We start from the raw sequence: 18,283 nt of genomic DNA on the forward strand, positions 1-18,283 counted from the left end.
AGTAAGTGAGTGATAAAACTAAAAAATATATGATGTAGGTATGTACCCATGCAAACTTCCACCCAAAATTGGTTTGAACGAGATCTAGTAAGTAGTTTTTATTTTAATACGTCATAAATCGAATACCGCAATTTAAGACACCACCAGTGAAATACAAATTAACAAATGATATTAATCTAAGTTTAATACGTAATTGAAAAAAAATAATTAAATTCTATTTAATTAATAATATATATATAATAGTTTAATGCCACACTACCAACCACACAGGCTAAGTATAATCATGATTAACAGGATTGAATTCATTATTAATATTTCATTTTATTATTTACCTATTAATTGTACAATTATTATATCAATATATTTTGGAAATACAAATTATTAATAATTTAAATATATATGTATATTTAAATTAAAATCACGTGACTCAAAAGTCTACGTTGTTTATTTTTTAAACTGGGTTTGAAAATCAAAATATTTATATAATATCAATTTAAATCGATGATATTTATATATATTTTTATATATATGTATTTTAACTTTGATTGCATAAAATAAATAAAAATGTTTTAGCGTCAGATATAGTTTATAAAAATAAAATATTCCGTACTAAAAATACGTAAAAATAAATTATTGTATGATTTTAAGTTTGTCAGTAGTGCACAGATTATTTGGGCAATGTGTCGTAAATGAAATGTCACATCATTTATTTATGCAAATTGACAGTATGATGACGTTGACAGTTGAGTTAAACAACAGGTTTGTTTATACTTTTCTACTGTGATATACCAGTTTCTAAGAAATGGTCGAAAACATTGCAAAGCAACGTAATCTTAACCTTATTACGTACGTAATAAAGTTTAAATTTAGTTGAAGAACGGAATCGAGAAACTTATGAATCCTTAGCCAACACACAGATATAAATCATTCGGAATGTTGGTAGTTTGTTACAGAGAACAGCCATATTTGTTTTCGACATTTCGAATTTGACAACGTATTTGTGAAGTTCGGTGTATCTTGAAAATTTTATTTTCATTGATAATAACTGTGTTATTTAATTACTAATTGTATTGTAATGGAGAATATACGACATTACAATTATAGGAAGTGTGCGAAAGTTACCCAAGTCTAACACGCTCCTTTCAAGTTTTCCTTTAGACCCAGATCAGTAAGTTAAATACCATATTTATTTTATGTCTTCACATTATTAAATTTATCAAAACATCTAACATTTTAATGTTTACAATTTTACAAGTTTACAACAGAAAAACTTAAGTATCTGGTCGTATATTTGAATCGAACCGACTTATGAAAAGTAAACTTAGAAGCATGCTACCCTTACTTTAACGTATAAATGCTGCTTTCAGATGCCGATTATGGGTGAAAGCAACTGGTGAAGAAGATTTAATTCATTTGCCGATTGAGAAGTTGCATGAGTTAAAGTATATATGTGGTTCTCATTTTGTGCCTGAGTTTTTCAATACCAAAGGAAATCGTTTACTTAAAACTGCAGTGCCAACTGAGAAGCTTACTAGACCACCTTTATCTGATGATACTTTGAATGAGTTTCCTTTACATGTTAAGTCCTTTTATGAAATGAGGAAAAAGGACTCAGGTATGTAAATTAAAGTAAAAACGAAGTATGTGTTTATTTAAATTATAGTAATTAAATTCTTTATTACTGTTTGTGTTCCTCCAATTACTTTAAAAAGCACATAAGTTCTCATGTGAATTGCATAGTAGAGATTAAAGATCATCTAGATATCTTGAACTTAAAACGCCTGTGTATTCCACAAAATTCTTATTCTATAGTATCACATTAAAGAGGTTGCATATTGAATAATAAACTCCCTTTATTTCTCTTTCTTCATATTTTAAAATTTCATTTTGCTGAAATGCAAAAAAAAACTATACTTAAGTAATGACATTCATATTCATATCTAATAATACAATTTCTTAAAAAGTAACATTTAGTTTTTGTATTTTTATTTATTTCTTATACTATTAAAAATATTAATTTACAGTTTCACATTTTATGTCATTTCAAACATTAAATTTTAATTATTTTCTAAATATTATTAGTATTTCTTTCATTTCAATTAAATTATATACCTAGATTTAATTCAAGACTGACTGGATTGAATATTGATATTGAATAATTCATAATATTTCTAATTTCTAATTCTAAGTATGTACTGATAACAATATTACTCATTTATATTATTCGATAATTGCACAAAAATTAAATGCATTCAAGGTTTGTTAATTATGATATTATTTAATATTTGTGTTATTACTATTTATTTCATACATATTTAATGTTATTTATTATTATAAAATGTTATTTGGTTTTTGAAAGAGATCATGATTTTTTTATATTTGTTGTTATGCCAATTACTTAATAAATATTCCTTGTTTACAGATGTACTGGCAGAAAGTACCAATATCAATACCAAAATAGCAGTTGAGGAACTATTCAATTATTTAATGTAAAAAATTATATTTCATTTACTTCATTTTGTTTGTATCTTAATTATGATACCAAGTAAAAGTAGACTATAACTCACTTGACGATTTTAAAAGTTCTTGTAACAACATATGTAAATAAAGTACATTTTGAGTTAAAAAAGTTTGTGTTTTTATTTATTTAAATCCAAAACTATAAAATGAAAAATACAAACATGATCTATTTTATCGACAATTAAAGCACATTACTATTTTATCGATATCGATACATTTATTGTCGACACCACCACCTCCCTACAGTTGTCAAAAAAGTGGTTGGGTTGGCAGTAAGTACTTCCGTATTTTACTTCCAATAGGTTGGTAGTGCTTCTCATACGGTTCATATATGTGTGCGTGAGCTCGGGACTAGTGTTCTAAGTGCCGACTCTTACTTTACATACTCTTTGTGATATACTAATAAGGTTCCACTAATATGTTTGTTTTCCAAATTTAATCGTGTCTTCTTTTTCCTACGTGTCATTGGCCAAATAATCTGTGCCTGGTTGGCACAATTAAAAGACAAAAAATGAATCGAATTGAATTTACTTTTTAACTGTTTTACTAATTTAAGGTTTATTTGTATCCTTCCGTCCAAAACAATCAATTGAAATAGGTTTTTAGATAGGAGAAGTAGTAAAAAATTAAAATGACCAACATCAAAATTATCGCTAAAGTTTTTGGAGGTTGTTGTTTAAATGCTTTTTTAATGGAAGTATTGATGGCGAGAACCCCACAGAGTGCTAATTTAGTGACGTTTCTCCAATTCGTCTTCATAACTTTACAAGGTTTTATATCTTTAAAATCTACAGTGGTAAGAATTTATTTTAATGTATTTATTTAAAATATATATGTATATATATTTTAACTAACTCATCTCTTATTAACTTGTTTCAGTTTAAACCGAAAATTCCTTTAAGGCAATATTTTTTATTAACATCAATTTTTTTTATTACTAGTGTAGCTAATAATTATGTGTACGCTTTACACGTGCCTTCAACCCTTCATATGATTATAAGGTAACCAATTATTACTAAATAAATAAGTTTTGTTATTTTACTTAAGAAAAAACTTCCAATTACTCAGGTGAGTTAATAAAATGGGACACAGAAACTCTGATTTTAATTTATTTTATAACAGATGGGATGCAACTGACAATTAATACTGCAATAAAATGATTAACATCTTTTTGTTTATATTTTAAATATTTTTATTTTAGATCTGCATCATCAGTAGCCAGTATGTTAGTGTCTTGGTATGTAAAAAGAAAAAGACCAAGAACGAATGCCATGATTGGTTCAGTGATAATCAGTATTGGAGTATCACTTGCAACATATGGGGGTGCCACAGTAGTTGAGGATAGAACAGGAAAGTTTTTGCACTGGTGCTTAGGAGTATCTATTCTATTATCTATGTTAATAGTTGGTGCTTTTGTCGGTTTGCAACAAGAGATATTATATAATAAATATGGAAAGCATCCCGAAGAGGTATGTTGACAAGATACTTATACTTTTTTTTTATCAAAACAGGATATTATGATCCTGTCTGGGTACCACCCACTCATCAGATATTCTACTAACAAACAGCACTTCTCAGTATTGTTGTGTTCCTTTTTGAAGGGTGAGTAAGCCAGTGTACCTACAGGCACAAGGGACTTTACATCTTAGATCTCAAGGTTGGTGGGGCATAGGGGAGGTAAGAAATACTTAGTCTATGGGTGGTGGTAACAACTTACCATCAAGTGGCCCATTTGCTCAACCGCCTACCTAAACCATGCAAAAAAAATAAATATTAGAGTACCATCTATACAATTGGATAGATGGATTAAAATATCTTATCAACAGAATGATAATTATAATACTTTAATCTTATTTTTAAATTGATGAAATTAGAATTAAAATATTAATTAGATTATGTTATCAATAAGATAGATGGAGCACATGGAACACACAGATCAAGCCTAACATATTAAGCTATAACTGTATTGCAACAGCGTGTATCAAATATGTAATCTGAACCGATGGTAAATGTTATCTTGTAAAATGGCAATTTAAGGTGCTTGTAAGAGCCTACTCGAATTAAATATATTAATTTGATTGAAGAATTATCAGTTTATAAAAAATATTCCAGCAAAACAGAAATATTTAAAACAATTTACATACCTAGTATTTTCACAATCGTGAAAGTAAATATATATCTTTGTTATGGTTAAATTTTCTTTTACCCACAAAAACAATATTTTGTCAAAAAAGTAACACCATATGATTCAAAAGAGTTTTTGCATTTCCAGTTAACTAGTAAAATTAATGATTAGTTCCTCAATAATAATATAATCATTATCCTCCACAATATGTCGAAAAAGTTATCACAAAATTGTACTCTTGAGGGGTGAATTAAAAAAGTAGCCTTTGCCCTTCCCCAAGACTCAAAACTATCTCCAGTACAAATTTTATCTATATTGATTCAGCAGTTTGAATGTAGAGGTAACAGACAGTTATTAGTACAAATTTACATAGTAGTAATACCACACTAGCCAAAATTGTGTTACTTTGCTTTTTGATACTTTTAATATTACTGGCTAAGCTAAAATTTTAAAGTACTCCCTTTATCATATAATTTGGTCTGAGGTTATTATGGAAACAATTTTTGTTTCAGATGCTCTTCTTTTCTCATTCATTACCACTGCCTTTATTCTTAGGAATGTCCATACAACTCTACAATACAGTTTTTACTTTGACGTCTATGTGTTGGTCAATTCTTGCAATGAATATTTTAACACAATACTATTGCACACAATCCGTCCATGAATTAGCTACTAAGGAAACATCTTTGACTGTGACATTTATATTAACGATAAGGAAGTTTGTCTCACTGTTAATTTCATCTGTAATTTTTGAGAACAATCTGACAATTCTTCATATTATAGGGACAGTACTTGTTATCACAGGAACGTATTTCTATTTTGATTTTTTTACTGAGAGAAAACAAAGGCCAGTCAGTATTAATGATAGTAGATACAAAACAAAGCAGAAAACTATTTAATAAGCATTACTTTTATATAATATATATGAAGTTATTTAATTAAAGAATCTTACAATTATATAGGTCTGGCTGCTAAATAAATTATAAAATATATTTTGAATGTTGACATTATTTGTAATAAGAATTTTATGAAAAAAATAAAACAATTATAGAAAATCTCGCATTTACTTTCTTTATTTACTTAATAGTATTTAACCTATTATCAAGAGAATAGTGAGTGCTGACTGATTCCTTAAATTTATTGCATTTACGGCTATACAAAAATTAAGATTTTACAAATAAATGACGACTAAAGCTGTAGTTACACTATCTCTCAATACACGCACAAACTCAATACACTTTCATCACTATAATATACAGTTCCTCAAAATTGTCCAGTTATCACCAATGTTCATAACTTCATGTTTAGTATCTGAAAAACAAATTCATCTATAAAGATCTGCTTGTTACAATGTAAACAATTTTGTTCTTAATGAAATATGGTGCACAAAACTACAAAAACAAAGTGAAATTCTTAAAAAAAAAGAAAAACAAAATATACTAAGTCACAACAGTTAATACCTGTTATTGATAATAAGTTGTGCGGAGAGGACATGTGGTCCCAATGTAGATAATGCTGGCTGACTCTTTATTAAATTTGTAAACATCAAACTTAAATTACCTGTTCCTACTGTCTGATCTGCTGCGTTGTTCTCGAGACCGGGAACGTGATGTGGTGCGACGGTAGGGGCTTTTCTCTGGACTTATATACCTGCTCTTGCTATCTGATCGGCTGCGTCGGTCGCGCGACCGTGAGCGTCGCACGGAGGGGGAGCGACGCCGTACTGATGGCGACCGCCGTGGTGAGCCGGATCGGCCACGCGAGTATGAGCGCCGACGTGGGCTACGGCTGCGGGATCTGGAGAGGTCATCCCATTAAAAAAAAATACACGCATCCAGAGATTACTTTCAGTTTATGTGCCACTTTGTTTTATGTGATACTGTTTAGTACAGAATTTGAACCACTTTATTTTATATGAAAATTATTTATTTTATATGGATTAGATAAATAAAGATTTGCTACATTGTCTGTCAATTTCGTGTAGTAATTATGAAAAGTATTGGGGAAAGTTAGCACTAAATATTCAAATATCTTAAGATACTCTACATAAATTATCAAGAAAAATTAATTAGTGTATTTCTTTCTTGATTTGTTGTTTAATTTCGCTCGTAAAACGCCGTTATTATTTTTTCTAATTCTAGATACAGGTAAAAGGTAAGGCAGTGCTAAGTATAGGATTCAAAAAGTACCGAGACTTGGTGAGCCTGTAGGTCGTCGAGCGTTGTGAGGTCTGCTGTGAGGCCGAAGGGGGTTCGAATACCGAGGCGGAGCAAGTTTCAACGTGATCTTCGAATGATGACTTTAACCGGGAGTTTCAAGAACGAATTGCGGACACGGGGACAAGTTGATCGCCGTAAGTCGGTGTCTAGTTCGGTGCCTCGGTGACGACGTAAGTGTGCAGACGTGAAGCATCAGGAGTTTGCAATGATACACAGGATATTGTAGGTTCCTACTATGTGGCTCTCATTAGTTATATTTTAGGTCCAGGTGTTTAGGAGTTTCGGGATTTAGGTAATGGCCGTTAAGAGGATAGAGGGGACGCAGTTGGTGAAGGCTTCAGCTGCGCGTAGTAGTTTGGAGAGCCGATCGCAGAAGTTGAGCGGGATGTAGTTGCGAGCGACGGTCGCGGATGTCTTATTGGTAAAGAAGCCGTAGTTGTGGTGAAGAGATGTGGTGAGGTCGTTGGTGTGTTGGTGGTTGGTTGATAAAATGGACCTGCAAACGTTCCAACACCCACCACATTTAGTTACTCCTTTTTGAATTATTCTAAATCTACCAAAATTTTTAATATTTAAAGCGAGCCTCAAATACTGAATTCTGCTATGGATTAGGGTAATAAATACTTTAATATCCACCAGACACCAGTACATTGATGTAATAAAAAAAGATTTGTAACAACAGTTGAAATCAGATTGTAACATGTCTGTATAATAAATTTTATATTTTTAAATGCATTGATGTCATGGCTCTAGGCATTATTAATCTATCTTGCATAAAACATATGTCAACTTACCTGGAATATCGTCTGTCTCTTCTTGTTCTGCCATTGGACATTTCAACACGAATTCTCGTTCCGCAGCAACGTCTGTCCAGCACAAATGTAATTTATTGATCACGTAATTGAAAAAGATAATTAAACAAACTGAACAAGTTTTTATTGAATAGTTAAAATTACCTATCGGTGCCCAAAATGCCTAACCTAACTTTTGTTGAGATGTTTAAGTTATAAAAAAAATGTTCCCCATTCCAAGACAAGAGAAATTCGATGAAGAAAATCTCATTTCAGTCTTAGCTTGGAGGTATCATGATATAGCACACTTATGACTCAAGCGTTTCACATTGAAGGTGGAACGGATCTAAGGAGCGTGCAAAAATATTCTTTAAAACATACTTATATTAATAGAATTTAATAGATAACTTTGTACTTAATTAAAAGTAGCTTAACTATATTTGTGTATTTCAAGGGATTAGTATTATGTTTATACAATTATGATGATTACCTGCCTAGTTAAAATTAATTTCATCAAACATTGGAAGCCATTGTAAATGTAAATGAGGTTAAGTGCAGAATTGTGGATTGAAACCAAAATGGCGACATCAATATGGCGTCTTATCGAACTTTTTGCTATTAATCGATAATTTTGCATATATATATTTTTAAATCTATGTTAATATTGATACTTACGTTCCATCCAGACCACGAACAGAGTCTTCGGCGTCACGTGGGTCTTCAAATTCAACGAAAGCAAAGCCCGGAGGATTTCGTGCGACCCACACGTTTCTTATACTTCCATATTTAGAAAACACTTTCTCTATTTCATATTTAGATGCATTTGTACCAAGGTTACCCACATAAACTTTGCAAGAGAGATCCCATTCTCGATAACGAGACATCTGCAAAGAAAATAATTTACTTTAAATATGGGCAGCCATATTGTTTCTTTAGCTTCGAATTGAGCAAAATATATATTTTTGAATAAAAAAATAGTATGTATTACCTTGTGTTTAAATTAATGTATAGAAAGAAAAGGAATATACAATTATTAGTTTTCAATACTCTCAAATTATAACCACTTTCACTCTGGAAACACGTCTATGTGAAAGAAATGAATGAACCGGAGTGAAGGAATGAAGCACGAACTGAACTGAAGTCAGCATATTTAAAAAAATAACAAGTATTGACTTTTGTCAAAGAATGAGTTACGTAATCGAGAATGAGTTGGAAGACATTTCATTCATAATGAATTTTATACATTCTCGCTTTGTATGGTTAAAAAGTAAGCACTATGATTATGAAGAATAATTACTAGCAACAAAGTAAGAAGGAACTTTTGTACAGATTGATTATGCATTTGCTTCTTAATTTATAAATTATAATATGTATCATTTCACCTAAAATTATTTGCAAGGTAAATCATACGGAATTAAACGTTGATTTTTTCTTGCCATCGATGATAGCTGATCTCAAAGAAGGGCAGGAAATAATATAGCGCAAGAGTATCTGTAAATACACATTGATTACGAAATAAAATTACGAATAAGAACAACGGTTGAATATTTTTTGAAGAAAGAACCTAATGTCTATATCAACAAGGCAGATATGTTTATTCTAAAGATATACACATTAAATACAAAAATATATAATACACATCATTTAACCTACAGTTAAAGATTCGATGCACCTTATGTCTTTGTCTATGTCGCTAAATGTTTATATTTTGATATGCGAGAGTGTAACTACACTCAAGTGCAATTTGGTTATTGCTATTTGTCCACAGCCTTTGTAGTTCGTATTGTCATTGTACAAAACAGCTGATTAGAGATTGGTAGCCGAATGTGCTTGGACATGGCGATATGTTCTCGAATATATTTTAATGAAAATTGAATCAAAACAAAAATGGATGTGGTCGGCCTCCTGAATAACATCCATGATAAAACGGACATGTTTGCTGTTAAAACATGGACCTCCGAGTGGACGAACAGTTTTCAAGATAATCAAGTGAGTTATTGATTTTATTAAAGTCTTTTGTTTAGATATATTCTAGGTATTATTTTGAATAAGAACAAGCATATAAATTAAATATACGTGTGTTAATTTTATAAATAAAGTGTTTTTTAATGTTGAATAATAGTTTGGCATAGAATTGAAATAAATATCCTTGGGCCTAACCAGGAAGTAGAAAAAAATAGCTCTATAGTAATTGATGAATAAAAAATAAACGACAGTGCTTTTTACAAACTCAATAAGGTTTTTGTGTATAAATTACAAATTTGTCATACCTTTGTCACATTGTTAAAATAATAGAAAAAAATTATTTCTGCTCTGAATTTTCTAAGATATCATGCACATAATATGTAATATTCAAATACACTTTAATTCAATAGGAACTCTATAAAGTCCATAAAGTCGATAGTGTTAGAAAATAATAATAATCGTAAATTGGTCAAGCTATTATATATTTTTTTCTATCAATTTACTAAAATAAAAACATTTTATTTTAAAAGTCTATGGTTAAATAAATTTTATACAAGCGCTCATTTATAGTATTCTAAATATATAATATATTTCTTTATTCAATTGTATTGTTTTACAATAAATGATGTACAAAAATTTATTTCCTACATTAATATTTATAGACTCAAAATTTAGTTAAATTTTAACAAAGCAACAGTTGTTTCTAACAAAAATATGAGATACATTGATTGGATAGATCAAAAATTGAGGCAGTTCTGTTCTGACAATACTTTGTCATTATAACAATCAAAAAATGTAATTTAAGATTTTCTAAATGCTATATTTGTAATAGTAAATGGTGCACATAGTTATAGATATAGATAACACAATTATAAAAAAATAATATACTTGATTGAAATCCTTTATTTAATTTAAATATAATATAAAGAAAACCTTTATCTGTAACAATTTGTTATTTCATTAATTTTTAAAGTGGTTATTTAATTTTAATGTTAACATTACAATTGCTGTATTGACATCTAATTCTTTTATTGTAATTTTTGTAACATATTTTGTAACTACTTTTTAGATAGTTCAAATTTTAAATTTCAATAAATATTGTCAATTTACATTCAAAAAGCTTAAAGATATTTAAAGACTAGAAAAATATTTTTGAACATGGAATGGTGATTCTTTAACAGTTATCCTTTTGGGCCTAGGCGGTAAATAATAAATTTACATACATTTAAGAAGTATTATATTTTCTTTTGTCACTTGTCTTGTCAATTTAACTTTTAATATCACATGGCTCGAAGGAGAGGCATGCAATTTTCTGGAGCTGGAGAGAAAAACCAAAAACATAGCTATGTTATTTTTTATGGAATATCATAAATATATATTTTTTAATTTACTTTACACTTGGCTCTTAACATACAACATACTTGTCTACAAAGTGAGCTTATATTTCTTGTAAATCTTTTGCAGTTTTATTTTTTTATTCGATCATTAACTTTTCATTTCTTTAAGATTTCATTGTCATTTATTTGTTTTTGATTATATTATGCCTTAGGTAATGGATTAGATTAGATTATTATGTCTTAGGTAATGGAATGAAAAGATTCCTTGACATTTATAAATGTCATGTACTATGGCTAATTTCTTTAAACCCAGAGCTAAAAGCTTGAACAGGTACAATGGAAGAATATCCTCTAAATTTGTCGAATAACCCAGTGTATCTTAACCGAAGGTCATAGCTTCGAGACTATAATCAACTAATAGAAAAATGGTCCTTAATACCGAATTTCATCAAATTCGGTTCAGTCGCTTAGTCATGATCCACCAACCGTGGAGCAGCGTGGTGGAATATGCTCCATACCTTCTTCTCGAAGGGAGAGGAGGCCTTAGCCCAGCAGTGGGAAATTTACAGGCTGTTAATGTATGTAATGTTTAGTAGTGAAAACTGTTACGCTTTTATAATATTAGTTCAGATATATATTTTTAAATTTGTATTCTTTGCTTTTCTATCGACCTGATATTTATTAAGATATGTACCTACGACACGATGCATATACATATTTTCAAAAATGTTTACAATACAAAATCTATGTCTTCAATTAAGATTATTGCGATATTTCTATAGTACTCTTACATTTAAAACGATTTCGTAATGATCTTGCTTTAGAGTTTAGAGCATTGGAAACAACAGGTAACGTAAAATGCGCTTTTCGCAATTTCCGAATAAACGAATAGCAGTTTTATTGCGAAAGCGTCCTCCGGCCCGTTCGCGTTCCATAGTTCAGAATAAACTTTGTTGTTCTATTATGGTATTTATGGTGAACAGAATAAAGATTATATTAGGACTCGCATAAAACATTAGTATACCGATAGGTATAAGTTGTCGCGCTAGGACGATAAGTTAGTAAGATATATCAGCTATGAAGCGGTCGAAGGTTAAAATACGAAATTAAAATATTATATCAATTAGCAATGAATTGAGAACGGTCTAGCTGAGCGATAAGCGATATTTTGAGGTGGATTTCGTTAGATAATTTTGACGACCTTAAACAAGGAGGTTATTCAATTTTTTCTTTTTTTATTTTGTATTTTTTTTTTCAATTGCATGATCTAACTAAAATGGATGTGATTATTATTTGTTCAAAAATGTCCACGATTTAAGAAGTCCAGGTAGTCTGGCAAATGAGTAAATAAATCAAAAATAGAATCATTAAAATCGTAGAAATATCGTATAAAAGTGGAAAGGATTCTAGGATATTGCCAAAACTATGCCAAATATGTCTCTATACGTGAAAGTCCCCTGGTCAGCTCGTATATTCATGATAATCACTAAGCGACTGTCGTAAATGTAAAATTTATGATATCAATTATAATGAATATCTCTGTAACGATATACTTGTATCATTTTTATTACATTTTAATACGCAACATATTATTTTTATTGGTTTTATATAATTTTATTGCAACTAATCTTCTTTCCTTACTCTGCGTTGATATCGATGATCGTTCAAATTATCGATAATCTTATTTTTTGTATTCAATCTTTTAGTGGCGCATTTTGAAAATCGATAAAAGTAACTATGTCAAAATTGTCATTATTGTTTAAAAATAAAAGGACATAATTAATTTTTTTATGCTCTATAGGAATTGGAAAAAAAAATTCTAAGTGACTTTGGCATTTTTTTATATGGTAATGGCTGAATTTTTAAAATATATTTTTGAAAATAGAACTGTGAAACAGATATGGTAAAGTATCGTTAACTACTTGGATTTTTAATGTCATTTAATTATGAGGACTGGTAAATTAGCGACCTGATGGTAAATGGATTCCACTCTCTATAGACATTGGAACTGTAATTATATTAATCATTCCTCAAATCACCAATGCAACCAACCTTAATATGTTGTTTCCTATATGTCTGTAGTTACACTCACTCATTCGCCTTCCAAATCAGAACACAACAGTACCAAGTATTGCTATTTGGCGGTAAAATACATGATGAGGTACCTATTCAAACTGGCTGGCACAAAACCTTAACACCAAGTATTTTTTTGTTCGGAACGGTTAGTATCTATATTTTTATATTCATAGATCGTGCTTTAAGTAATGGAGGTGGTTTATTATTGAATTATTTATGTTTATTAAATATAATTTTACTTGGTGGTAGGGCTTTGTGCAAGCCCGTCTGGGTAGGTACCACCCACTCATCAGATATTCTACTGCCAAACAGCAGTACTAAGTAATGTTGTGTTCCGATTTGAAGGGTGAGTGAGCCAGTGTAACTACAGGCACAAGGGACGTAACATCTTAGTTCCCAATGTTATTGGCGCATTGGTAATGTAAGGAATGGATAATATTTCTTACAACGCCATTGTCTATGGGCGGTGGTGACCACTTACCATCAGGTGGCCCATTTTGCTCGTCCGCCCGATAACATAAAAAAAAAATACTATACTGAATCACCTGTAAAGATAATTATTTTAACATTTTAATATAACAAGGTCAAAGAGTTTCATTGATTGTTATCAAGTTAAAACAAATTCAACTCGCCAGGGCGATACGATCTTCAGACATTGAAAAGTGAATAAACTCATGATTTTTTATAAACTGTTAAGACAGGCGTATTTAATTTAATAATTTATTTTTTATTTTTTTATTGTTGTAATTATACCTACAGTAAATTCTTAGAATATTTTTGTAATGTGGTATTACTCATATTTATTAATGGAATTTAAATAAAATATTTGCTTTAATTAAGTATTTTATACAATATATAAGGGTATAATTTGTCAAGGAAACACAGGACCGTCAAGACTCATAGTTATAGGTATTTTTATATGGAATGATTTTTTTATTTGTACGTCAGTCTCGTGGAAAGGCGAATCGACGCGGAATTGTTCATAGATGTCTCTACATTTCTTTTTTTAAAGCAGAGCAAATCAAGCAAGCAAGCAAAAGATAAGCTTTTTGTTAGTGTTTTGGGGTAAAACATAACAATAAATCGTAAAGTGGTACTGAAGAAGCCCCATAGACAGACTATACCGCACTGGCGTCGGCCAGTCAAAGAATCTAGTCAAAAGAATCTATAATCATACTCAAGACCAACTTCAAATTGGAATAAATTATTCTTATTGCATTGTAATCTACTTGTTTTGTTAAATATTTGTTGTTTTACAATAAACAGTATAAAAAACATCAACAAAAAACTTTATATTTGCAATTTACCTGAGGACGATGCTGATTAACTATTTGTAATTTTAAATAATATTTATATAATAAAAAAACACTGTCGTAGGAATGGAATAATTGAATGTGATAATCAACGACTATTTTATCTGATAAGTGTAAAAAAACATTGACTTGGATTTTTTTATTTAAATATTTTTTTTTTTTCAGTTGCTGTGGTCGTTTTGTGGTTGCGTGATAGTGTCGCTTCTCGTGGTATTCTTCTATTATTACAAACGATGTCGTTCAAAAGGTACGTATTGATTTAAATTCAAATATACAATATGTGTTTTTCTTTATTATGAGTTTAAATTAACAAATATACTATAAAAATATGACAAAATTGAAAAAATGTCTGTTAAGTGATTGTGAATTATGACAATAATGTTACGTAATTGGATATCATGATATATTATTAAAATATAGTCAGTGAGTTATTCTAAGAGAATTTGTTGTAAATAACAAAATACAGATAGGCACACTAACGCCATCTTTTGGCAGTTTTGTGAACGACGTAATGCTCGTTCGTTCTTTTGGTTTTTACAACATATATTGTTCAGTTATTAAAAAATCCGTTGCAAGCAAGTTGCTTTATTTTTTCTCACAGAATTGGGGTCGGGCGTAGTTCGCATCACGTAAGTTTACCGCTCTGAAGTAGACAGCAATTGACTCAATTGTCAATATTACAAGTAAAACTACCAAAGCTCATTCATGAATAATTAAATAGCGGAACATTGTGTCGCGTCTGTTTATCTGTTTGATACATTAAAGGTGAAGCTGTAATTTCTATGAAGTAAACTTTATAGGGATTACATTTTGTTACACTACGTTGAAGCAAAAACGTAAGCGTCATGAAATTCCCGGCACCCACGACAACTATTCTCGCAAGAAAACTATTCTCTACTAGTTGTTGTTTTAGAGTTTATATTTATTTAATTTAGTTTAACAACATCCAAAGGCATACAGTTGCCCGTGCTTTTATTATATTCTACTTTAATACATTTTGGCGTTTTATATTTTATATTATTACTGAACATCAGCAGATCTTCGCTGGAGTTCGAGCTAATCATCTTTTTAGCGTTTTAGGGTTAAGTCGCCATGTGATAGGTATAAAAAGTAGCTTCATACTAAATTTCACAAAATTCCGTTCAGTAGTTTGGCCGTGAAAGGTCAACGAATTACATGGAGATAGACAGAGTTATTTTCACATTTATAATATTAGTAAACATAAGCGATTTAGCCCTGTACGTTATAATAGTTTGATTAGATGACGTAATAAAGATGTAGCGCTGCAACGCACTTAAGTTATAACTCTAACCAATATTTGAACAGTTTGTTTAAATCGTCTAGTATACGTATAAGTTAATTGTTTGATACTTATTTGCGTACCAGACGCATAATACATTGGATACCCGGTGACGGAAGCGTTACGTGCTGTTATTGTTTTGTAATTTATTGTTTTTATTTTCTTGATATAGATGTTGTTGTTTTGTGTTAGGTTAGTGTTGACTTTATATTATTTTATCGCAGATAAACAGTAATGGAACATAATGTTGTCTTAGATTTTCGCGATTATTACACATTGAAATAAAACTAGTTTTTAACGAATTTTTCGAGCACTTTGCAGTGTTCGGGCAGTCTGCCCGTGACCACGAAACGTCGGGATGTTAAAATAATTAATATACGCGATTAAATCCGTTAAAAACTAGTTTTATTTCAGTAATGGAACATTATTGTTAATTGTCGTGCGAGAGGATATTTTTGCGATAGGAATTCTGTTTTCGTTATATTTTTTTACTGGTCTCTTGGGCCTCTTAGAAAAACTAGCTTCAGAGCGGCAAAGTTCCATTTACTATATATAATATTATAGACGAAGTTCTTCGATTATTGCTTATTTGATTTCGTAAATATTCAATGAAAATGCTAATTTAAAGTACTACGTAATTGATAAAAACTTTACTTTGTATAATTACGACGTGTTCAATCTAAGCGAGCACATTTGTTTTCAAAACCTAATTACATTTAAATCTAAATTTGAAATATTCATTTTTAATTCTTGAAATAACATCACGTTGAGGAAAATAAGTAACTGCCGGGGTTATTTAAATTTTCAATTAATGGCCGAATATATTCTTCATAAATTGTTATGAAATTTATTCATAGGTTACCAAAGAGTTTCTAAGAAGTGGATATTATTCCAGTTTATTTCAAGAGAGTACACGTGTTCCATTACGAAAGGAACAGTCGGTTATAGTACCAACTTGTTAATATCCCACTGCTGAGCATAAACCTCCTTATCCCGTTCGAGGAGAAGTTTTAACATTTGCTTAATGTCAATTTTATTTGTCTAAAATTAGAGTTACTAGGATGTGCGGGAACAGCAGCGACCGGAGAGCCGGCGAAACGATTTCGAAAACGCGACAAAATGCTCTTCTACGGGCGGCGAATGTTGAGAAAAGTCAAATCTATATCGAACTCTGGACAAGGTCGGAAACGACGCGCCGTCATGAGGTTCGCGAGGAAACTGTTACAGCTCAAGAAGGAGTCGGCCCCTGAACAACTCAAGGTACTTGAACGATATATACGATACGTTTATCTTTAGAATTTGATCGATGATCGTTGTCATTATAAAATCTGCGTATTGACTATCGAATATTACGATTAATTAATTAATAACGTTTGAATTAACAAGACCTTCAATGAAAAAACAATACGAAGGTTAATGACTCCAACAGTTTCAATTTCGAAAATAAATAAGAAAAATATCATAATTTGTTATTACCAAATATAGGAATAATAAATAATTTTATGCTGAATAGATATTGACATCATACAATTGTAATGTATTGACCGATAGAGAACGACAAACGAATGAATGAAATGAATGAGACACAATCACTAAATTGTTTTAGAAAGGTTATGTGAAATACCTGATAGTGATTTAACTTCGCCCGTCAATGCTGGAACTGTTACTATAAACCAGTTCTTAAACATTATTTATAATATGCATCAATGAAACTCAAAATACAGACAAAGACGATGTACAAGAACTAATCGCTACAAAGATCCCCCCCCCCAGCCGTGATATCTGAGATGTTATGCCTTTCGTATATGTAATTGTACTAATCTTTCAAACCATAACAAATCAGCATACTGTTTTGATTGGCGGTAGAATCAATATTTTGCGAGTGGTATTTACCCAGGCCCACTAAGCTCTACCAATGATGAATTGAATTATAATAATTGGTTTAATAATATTTACTATATAATAATTGGTTATTTTATTCAATTGGGACCAAAAGTTAAACTCTTATGTCCATATTAGGTATTAGAACCTCCAGCGGAATATCTAGAAGAAGATTTGACAAGTGACGATCGAGTACCGCCCGACGCGCTCTATATGCTACACAGTATTCGAGTATTTGGACACTTCGAGAAACCAGTCTTCCTAATGCTCTGCAAACATACTGAAATACTTAATCTGCCGGCTGGATCATTTCTGTTTAAAGTTGGTAAGTTTCTCTAGTCGCATAAATATTACATTCGAAAGTAACTATGTTATTGTTCATAATAGAATTTCATTTATAAATAGACAACTTTGACCTTGAATTTCAGGGTTCGAAAAAAATTCGATTTTTTTATATATATCCGATATATATCTAATATATATCTAGACTAAGAAAACGAAGCGAATTTCATTCTGTAAACACTTAAAAATTTGTAAAATAATACAAGTTTCGAAATACCACATTTTTTATTAAAAAAAAAAGTAACAAAGGAATTAGTGTCTATCTATTTGAGAAAGAAAATTTTAATAAACAATTAAAAAAACAAGTACCTTTTATTATTATATCTTCATTTGTTTGTGAGAAAAAATAACCAACTAATTTTATTTTAATATTAATTTGTAATCGACTAATCATAAAAAGTAATCATTCAGAGT

General features: G+C 30.3%; 3 protein-coding genes and 1 non-coding gene across 13 annotated transcripts in view; 2 read left to right on the top strand and 2 right to left on the bottom strand.

The window, feature by feature from the left end:
- Positions 1–2,960: 2,960 nt before the first annotated feature.
- Positions 2,961–5,650, top strand: LOC125071345 (UDP-xylose and UDP-N-acetylglucosamine transporter-like). Its single transcript, XM_047681554.1, has 4 exons — positions 2,961–3,316; positions 3,400–3,521; positions 3,722–3,989; positions 5,158–5,650. The coding sequence occupies exons 1-4, from the start codon at positions 3,152–3,154 to the stop codon at positions 5,542–5,544; spliced, it is 942 nt and encodes a 313-aa protein (XP_047537510.1). The 5' UTR covers positions 2,961–3,151; the 3' UTR covers positions 5,545–5,650.
- A 45-nt stretch (positions 5,651–5,695) lies between these two features.
- On the bottom strand, positions 5,696–8,783 carry LOC125071354 (RNA-binding protein 1). 4 transcript variants are annotated; one of them, XM_047681587.1, is made up of 5 exons: positions 8,644–8,783; positions 8,331–8,539; positions 7,659–7,730; positions 6,296–6,442; positions 5,696–5,956 (listed from the first exon to the last, which is right to left on the bottom strand). In XM_047681587.1, exons 2-5 carry the CDS (start codon positions 8,537–8,539, stop codon positions 5,950–5,952), a joined length of 435 nt encoding a protein of 144 aa, XP_047537543.1. In that variant the 5' UTR covers positions 8,644–8,783; the 3' UTR covers positions 5,696–5,949. The 4 variants fall into 4 exon arrangements, 3 of the variants coding, with proteins under 3 accessions (XP_047537543.1, XP_047537522.1, XP_047537531.1); XM_047681566.1 differs by having other exon boundaries at positions 6,206–6,442; XR_007119915.1 differs by lacking the exon at positions 5,696–5,956 and adding an exon at positions 6,835–7,360 and having other exon boundaries at positions 6,264–6,442.
- On the bottom strand, positions 7,880–8,015 carry LOC125076039. The gene has a single exon (XR_007120279.1). It is a non-coding gene; the product is annotated as a small nucleolar RNA SNORA53 (small nucleolar RNA).
- A 635-nt stretch (positions 8,784–9,418) lies between the features above and the next one.
- The window catches only part of LOC125068588 (neuropathy target esterase sws), a 35,762-nt gene continuing 26,897 nt past the window's right edge, over positions 9,419–18,283 (top strand). For all 7 annotated transcript variants that reach the window (XM_047677773.1, XM_047677811.1, XM_047677783.1 and 4 more), the window contains exons 1-4: positions 9,419–9,644; positions 14,512–14,593; positions 16,698–16,906; positions 17,666–17,852. In XM_047677773.1, the coding sequence (XP_047533729.1) occupies positions 9,543–9,644; positions 14,512–14,593; positions 16,698–16,906; positions 17,666–17,852 (580 nt within the window). In that variant the 5' untranslated portion in view covers positions 9,419–9,542. The remainder of the gene's footprint in view (positions 9,645–14,511; positions 14,594–16,697; positions 16,907–17,665; positions 17,853–18,283) is intronic.

This window comes from Vanessa atalanta, chromosome 2 (assembly GCF_905147765.1).
Source record: "Vanessa atalanta chromosome 2, ilVanAtal1.2, whole genome shotgun sequence".
In the NCBI taxonomy this organism is placed as follows: Eukaryota; Metazoa; Arthropoda; class Insecta; order Lepidoptera; family Nymphalidae; genus Vanessa; species Vanessa atalanta.

What these genes read in the sequence shown, in the direction of transcription:
- LOC125071345 (XM_047681554.1), top strand. Translation starts at nt 3,152, where the DNA reads ATGACCAACATCAAAATTATCGCTAAAGTTTTTGGAGGTTGTTGTTTA. An exon ending in TATCTTTAAAATCTACAGTG is followed by an intron (nt 3,317 to 3,399) that starts GTAAGAATTTAT and finishes AACTTGTTTCAG; the next exon opens with TTTAAACCGAAAATTCCTTT. An exon ending in ATGGAAAGCATCCCGAAGAG is followed by an intron (nt 3,990 to 5,157) that starts GTATGTTGACAA and finishes TTTTTGTTTCAG; the next exon opens with ATGCTCTTCTTTTCTCATTC.
- LOC125071354 (XM_047681566.1), bottom strand. Translation starts at nt 8,539, where the DNA reads ATGTCTCGTTATCGAGAATGGGATCTCTCTTGCAAAGTTTATGTGGGT. An exon ending in GTTCGTGGTCTGGATGGAAC is followed by an intron (nt 7,731 to 8,330) that starts GTAAGTATCAAT and finishes TGTGCTGGACAG; the next exon opens with ACGTTGCTGCGGAACGAGAA. An exon ending in AGAGACAGACGATATTCCAG is followed by an intron (nt 6,443 to 7,658) that starts GTAAGTTGACAT and finishes TGACCTCTCCAG; the next exon opens with ATCCCGCAGCCGTAGCCCAC.